The sequence below is a fragment of the Cariama cristata genome, unplaced genomic scaffold (genome assembly GCF_000690535.1).
Source record: "Cariama cristata isolate BGI_N322 unplaced genomic scaffold, ASM69053v1 scaffold31370, whole genome shotgun sequence".
NCBI lineage: Eukaryota > Metazoa > Chordata > Aves > Cariamiformes > Cariamidae > Cariama > Cariama cristata.
In genome coordinates, this window is record NW_009594652.1 from 16,218 (window position 1) to 23,227 (window position 7,010).

The window sequence follows — 7,010 nt, forward strand, 5'->3', positions numbered from 1 at the left end:
AATCTGAGATCTTTAAATTCAAGTATAAATTGTATTAAATGTATTACGTATTACATATTGGTATTTTTCATTGACAAACTATTTTTATGAGGCTGAGGAAGAATGTTCGTTTCTTAAGTTTGGAATGTATATAGTCATGGCTATCCAGATGCACAGCCCTATTCTCCATCCTTATCAGCCACTTTTCTATGACTAGTTGGATTTATTTTTTTGCATATGAAAAGTTGCAGGTCTTCTAGACTTGAATCCAAATTATTTTTCTATATTTTTGCTGTAGGAACCATCTGTCCATAACGAGAGCTATGACTAATAAATTTGTTACAGCAACATGCAGCAGAATGTGGAGGTACATGTTTAAGCAGATACTACATCCTTCTGAATTTTCTATTAAAAGAAAAATACTACTTAGTCTTGATGTCCTGATCCTGTATTTCACAAAACGTGTTTCTTCCAAAAAATTAAAATCTTCTTTCTAAAATATTCTGGTGTTTGCTGCTTTGCAGTGCCTAACCGTTGTGATCTTACTGAAATTGTATTTGCTTAATTCAGCTGGCATCAGTGGAAGGCTTTCAGCTGAGTTTGGATTGGACTAGGCTTTTGCTGTTAGCTAGATTCTAATGCCACAAATGCACGGAACAGAACCTTCCCATGAGAACCGCCTCCATCCTGGACATACTTTTAATATTAAGTTATTATTTAACGTCATAAGGTGTCAGAATCCAGACCTGGCATCAAGTGAACTAGTGGCCTAAGTGTCAGAATCGGAAAGGTGGAAAAGGTCAGTAAGACTGACCTCCCACTGAGGTCAGTAAGAGCAGCGCACTGGAGTATCTTTAAAAGTTTGTACCTAGGTTATTGTTTGCTATTGCTTTTTACCAGTTTGCTCTGCTTAATTTCTGTTAGCTGACTGCACACTCCCTTAGTACTGACTGGTTTACTTTTCCTCTGTGGCCCTTGAAAAATAATCTCGAAGTGTAGAGTGAGGTGGATTGCTTATGGGTGATTTTGATTATTTTTATTTCTTTCTATATCTGTATACAGTTTTCCACATGTAAATATCAGTAAAACCTGATTCTGAAAGGCAAATAACTCATCTTCATCTGGAAGAGTGGTGAAAGAAAAATAAACATGCATAGGTAAACACTGGCTCTCTTAGCATTGCAAGCACTGCTTCTATCCTAGTTAATTACCTATCAAGCTTTTAAGCTGAATGTTTTGAGTAAATGGAACTGAAATTCCAGAATCTGTGTTGTGCACATCGATCAGATAGGTAGTTTTTCAAAATTTATCTGCTGCCTTACAGTTTGACATGTAACCTCACTGTAAGAGATGTAATTATAATTTCCATGCAGGTATTACACAGGAATCTTATTATATCGTCCATACATAATTTGTGAAATTTATTTATGTCTCTTCTTGTAACCTCTCCTGAAAAAAAGAAAATGTAGCTTATCTATAATGACATTTATTCCTTCCTTATAGCTTCTCCACTTGACAGGGTTATTGAAAGTTGTTTTATTCCATAAATCAGCTTCTCACAATCAGGCTTCTGCAAATAAATAAAATCTCTAACATAAGTCATAACTCAGCAGCACAGGACCACCTTGTGCTTTTCAGTACCAGCTGACCTTTGATGTACTGGAGGCTCAGCGTGTGACAGACCCAGGACTAACAGGTGAGAGACAGCATTTCTCTTCAGACTGTGATGCAAACACATTTTCTTTGATGAGAGATGCAAGCGTGGATTTGGTTGGGCTAGGAGTGGGCTGCTTCTGGGAACACTGCAGTCTTAGTACACCAAGTGTGGTTTAGTATTTCAATACACATTTTAACTACATTACGTGGCTCTGCTCTGAAGTGTAGCTGTGTCAGGCGGTGTCTCTTTGTGTTTCATTTCTTGTGCCTCTGTATGCTTGGAATTATATCTGCCAATTTCTAGGCATTTTACTGTTCACAATACTTGTAAGTAATCAGATGCTCTTGGTCCCGTCTTCAACAGAACTCTTTTTTTCTCTTCTAATTACAGAGCTAGGTAGGTGTGATACTCCTTTCAATGTCAGGGATTTGTACAGGGGTCAGTGAGGGAATTAAGGGCAGGACGAGGCTTGACTTTCAGGCCAGCCATCTTTTTTTAAAAAGCACCCTCAATTTGCAAAGCAAATACAGCTGCTTGGCATCACTCAAAGACAAACATGGCATTCCCACTGCACTTTGTATACTCTTTCAAAAGTGGAAACACACCTTGAAGAGCAGTATTTTAAAGCAGGATGGATCTGTTTATCTTCTGTGTAAGATTAAACTCAGAGTAAGGGCAGAACTCAGCAAAATAAAGGACCAAATACACAGTTGAGAAACTAAAAAGAGAAGGTAACTTAACACAGCCAAGCTATTTGGAAAACTTAAATTATTTAGGCATGTTTAGAAAAAAAGGTTAAAAAAAAAAAAATTACTTAATATGTTTGAAAATGTCGCCCTGAAAGAGAAACTGATAATTCTGGAAGGGAAGCATTGATCTCGCAGCGCTTTCCTGGGCTCTGCTGTTGTAGGGGAACACCTGGTCTGAGCCTGTATGAATGGCAGTTGTTACTGGAGTCTGTTTCCCCATGTAGTGACTGGGCTGCATCAAGATTTTATAAATCAGCTATATCCTTCCTGCTCATATACTTGTGACTACAGCAGCAGCACCACAGGATCCAGAGGTCTCAAGTTCCAGTACCGCTGCCAATTACCCACATGAGGATATAATAGAAATTTGCCAGGAATTTGAGACAATACAGCCATTTTATTGTGGGAAACTACTAAAACAAACTGTTGTAAAATGTTCATGTATGTTGTACCAGAGACTAGAATGAGTGAAAAGATACATATAGGAAAAGGGCAGCTTTGAAAAGGGCCAAATCCTTGATGCAAACTCGACACACTACACAGCTGACCACATGACCCCATGAATTTGCAAACTAATTTTCAGCCAAAAGTGATCGATTCTGGTATAAGCAGCCAGAATTTTTTGGCAACAATAAAATTTAAAAAGCTCCAAAAGTAGGAAAGGTCTGTAACATCAGCCTTTGCCTGTTTATACTGCTTAACATCTTTTATAAAAGCTGTTGCCCAAAATGAATCAAGATTTCTGTGGGGCTTTGTTACCACAGAGTGTTTACAGACTTTTACTTCTAACCACACTTTGACTCTGTAACTACAACTGAGGGACAGATGGCTTCACTCCCAAGCTTTTGATGGCACAACTGGCCTCCTGATTTTATCATGTGAGAATTTGTCCTTCATGGATTGGGAAGAACTAAGTAGATGAAATCTGCTTACTCCTGGGTAATGTTAGTATTTCTTTTTAGCCATAGTAAGATTTGAACTACATGATGTTTATCATCCAAGCAATTAAATGTAAGCAAGCCAGTTTAAAAGTACTTTTCTGCTCTGGAAGAGCTGGTAGGGAAATAACTGGAACAGTTTGAAAGAAAAAAAGAGGTAGCTTTGGTATTTCCATGGCTCTTCAGCTTAAAACAAGCCTGATGAAAACTCTCCCTGAGGATCAGTGGTAACTTGTGCCTATCACATGAAATAATGTCTGCTTGCTTACATCAAGTACAAATGAGTTCTCCATACACTAGAGCACACAGATAGAATTACATCTATTTGAATCACATGTTGGTGATAATAGGCCCTCTGTATCACAAGCCCCTGTGTAATCACAGAGGGGTAATTTTCTAGAAATTTAACTCAGAATTGTATTTTTCTTGTCTCCTTAACCCATATGATGCCATATCATTGATGGTTTGGAAAGGCAGTAGTGTGAAAGTGAGAACTAAACAACAAGAAAATTGACAGCATTTGTGAGAAAAAATTTAATGCTTCAAACGACTCAGTCCTGTAGGATTATTCTCAGAGCTTTTTTCTGGTAGACATGCAAAATTCCGTACTGTTTGTGAGCTTTAGTGTGATGTTGGACTCGATGATCTTTGTGAGCTTTAGTGCTGCGTGGACTGAATGATCTTAAGGGTCTTTTCCAACCTAAATGATTCTATGATTCTATGTTTATAGAAGCCTTATAAATTCATCAAAAGTTGAAGAGGAAGGAAAGGTGCTTTAGGAAGCATTGTAAAAAGATTTAAAGGTGCATGGTAAAGTGCTCAGCTATTCAATAAATAGTGAAGCAGAAGTCACACAGAAGAGAAGTATTAAAAACTGCTTTTCAATCTGATTATTATGAAAAACAAATTTCACAAACTTAGTGTCAATGATGAATTGCATCTTCAAAGGACGGGAGATTACATTATGTTAGTATCTTTCCATAATTTTTGCCTTGTCCTTTCTTCAGTGGAACTTTTTTTGTTGGGATTGGAAGAGCCTTGGGATTGTTTCTCTTTACATTTATTTTTCAAGAAAAACCACTAGCTAGTCTTCAATATACACACCAATAGCAGAAAATTACAGTACTTGCACACCTTTACAGCGACTAGTGTTCATGGCAAAGTGTCCCTTTAAAAATATATTAGTACATGAAAATTTGGGTTTTTTACTTGTGCAAATGATGTTTCAACTCCTTGTGGTTAGGAGAAAGGCCTGAAAATGCGATCACTTCTAAATGATCTAGAAAATATTTAAAGAACACTTCTGTAATTCTAATAGTCTCAGGAATTTTAAGAACATTTCATTTTGGCAATGCAATAGGACTTCTCAGCGTTTAAGGACAGCTGTATTTACTGTGCTGGAAAAGCAAAAGCAGTAGCAAAACCAACAAAAAAAACCAGCACCCAACTGTAGCAAGCAAGGGCACAAAACAAAGCCAGGTTTCGTTCACCCATTTAAACAACTACAAGGGCTTTTTAAAATCAGTGAGCCAAATTCAGCTTTCCTCTGCTCATAGAAACAAACAGCAGCTCTTCACTTCAGTATTGTCACTCAAAATTTACCCTGGTACAAGAAGGTTCCCTCTATCCTGCTCTGGGGGAAGGAGGGGTTCTTTTATCTTTGAAGCAAGCAGCGCACCTCTGTTAACACTGCTTTGCTGCATAGAAGTTGAGGTTGTCCCCTCCTCATTTGCAAGGACCCGCAGAAGGAGAGGGGAAGGCCAGCTGTAACTCAGACCCGTGAGGTTCCCTGCAGCTGCAGAAAACACCGCCCGCAGTGGTGCAATACAAATGCCAAGGCCTTGCTGGCTGCCTGCAGCAGCCTCACCCCAGTGGCAGATCACACCACGTTAGGAAAGCAGGACCCGCATGTCTCAGGTCTATGGAAAAAACTGCCTCGGTACTCCCTAGGCATACTTCTCCCTTTCCTGGGTTTCTGACTTTTCTCCCTGTGTACAAGCAAAGGTGATCCCTTTCATTGCCGTCAATAACAAAATGGTGACTTAATCCTCACCAGAAGTACCAGGAGGTGCATTCGACTTCTCGAATCTTCACAGTACTGAGTATGTTTCACACTTTGTGACAAACTTGTATCTAATAAAAGCTACTTACTGTTCTCTATTTTTCTCCACTTTAAAGATACAAATTAAGGAAATTAGTTAATGTTAACTGTAGTTAGAGTTGATAGAGGTCATCTTTTATGCTGTACAAGTACTCCCTTTGAAAAGGTCCGTTGTACAGCCGGACAGAAATACAAATGTGAGATACTGGAACATGAGACTGCACGTGCTCTGTGTTTGAGGGGTTCTTTTAATCCATTTTTCTTCCTCCCTTCCCAACATCTAAAAAATATTTAGAAATAAAGCAGGAAGCACACTTCAGTGCTCACTTAAAACAATTTCTCCCTATGCCTTTCCCAAACTTTTTCATCATAGTTTTCTACCAAATCTTTGAATAAATAACCACATGAGACGATGATCTCTTCTTTGACCAGATGATGCAAAGCTATCCAGTCTATCAGGCGGAGTCAAACATTATCCGTCCACTTTATCATTCTTAAGCTTAATACTCCCTGCTAATATGGCTGGTTCTTTCTTGTTCAGTGCCTTGGAAGCAGTAGGAACTTCAACAGCAGCACTGTCCTGTTCACCTGTTTTACTGGATCCAGAAGAAGATGGCTGAGATGGTGTCACAAGAAAAAGTGGAGTTCGCTTCAGCTTTACCACACGGTTGCTTTCGGGCTTCCTAGACACTGCAATCCCGAACATCATTTGACATGGTGTCCCGCTGTCAGCACTCTGCCTTCCACAGGGTGCTGGGGAATTGCTGGTCACCGATGTGCATTTTGTGGGTACAGTTTCAGAAGCTACTTTGTGCAGCGTCAAACTTTCACTATTGGGTCGTTTAAGAGTCACTGCAGAACGTGAAGCATTGCAAGCAGCTACCTTTAATGAAGCTGAATTCTTGACTTTGATACGGGTACTTGTTGAGGGACCTGAGAATCTAATTGGCTTGGGACCCGCTTTACACGGTAAATAGTCTTCCTCTTCAGTAAAGTCAACTAATCGTCTGTAAAACAAAGAATTTCAGTTAAAGAAACAAACTACGTACATCAATTATTCCTTTTGTAACGTTAGTACAAAACAGACAATCTGTACCAGCCATCCACAAATCTGAAGTTATTCTAATTTTTGCTTGTTACAATATCATTTATGGTTCTCAACTGTTCATCACTGCAATCAGACTTGCCTTTATATGAATAGTAGTATCAACCTCTTCTACCTGTGTAAGTAATATTACACATTAAAAATTGTAGAGATATGATGCACAAACTGCTAAGTGAAAACCAATGATAAAGAAGGCTAGAGGATTTGTAGAAAGAAAATACTAAAATGCTACAGATTCCATCAGATACAAACTCCAATAAATACTAGTCTGATGTGTTTTAAGTTATCTACAAAAATGTAAGACCCAACTGCACATAAAGACAAAATGTAGAGTTCCACACCATATAAATTGAGAAAAGAAGCAGACAGATACTACGTCTTTCTCCCTGCCCCATTTCTTTTCAATATAAATGATTATGGATAATCTTTCAAGAGAAAATGTTCAAAAAAAAAAAAAAAAAAAAACCCCCGAAAAAAACCC

The 7,010-nt window shown here is 38.5% G+C and overlaps 1 protein-coding gene across 1 annotated transcript in view; it reads right to left on the reverse strand.

The window, feature by feature from the left end:
- Positions 1 to 5,896: 5,896 nt before the first annotated feature.
- KCTD18 (potassium channel tetramerization domain containing 18) overlaps positions 5,897 to 7,010 on the reverse strand; it is a 7,528-nt gene continuing 6,414 nt past the window's right edge. Inside the window, exon 6 of the mRNA XM_009698802.1 lies at positions 5,897 to 6,431. Within this exon, the coding sequence (XP_009697104.1) occupies positions 5,897 to 6,431 (535 nt within the window). The remainder of the gene's footprint in view (positions 6,432 to 7,010) is intronic.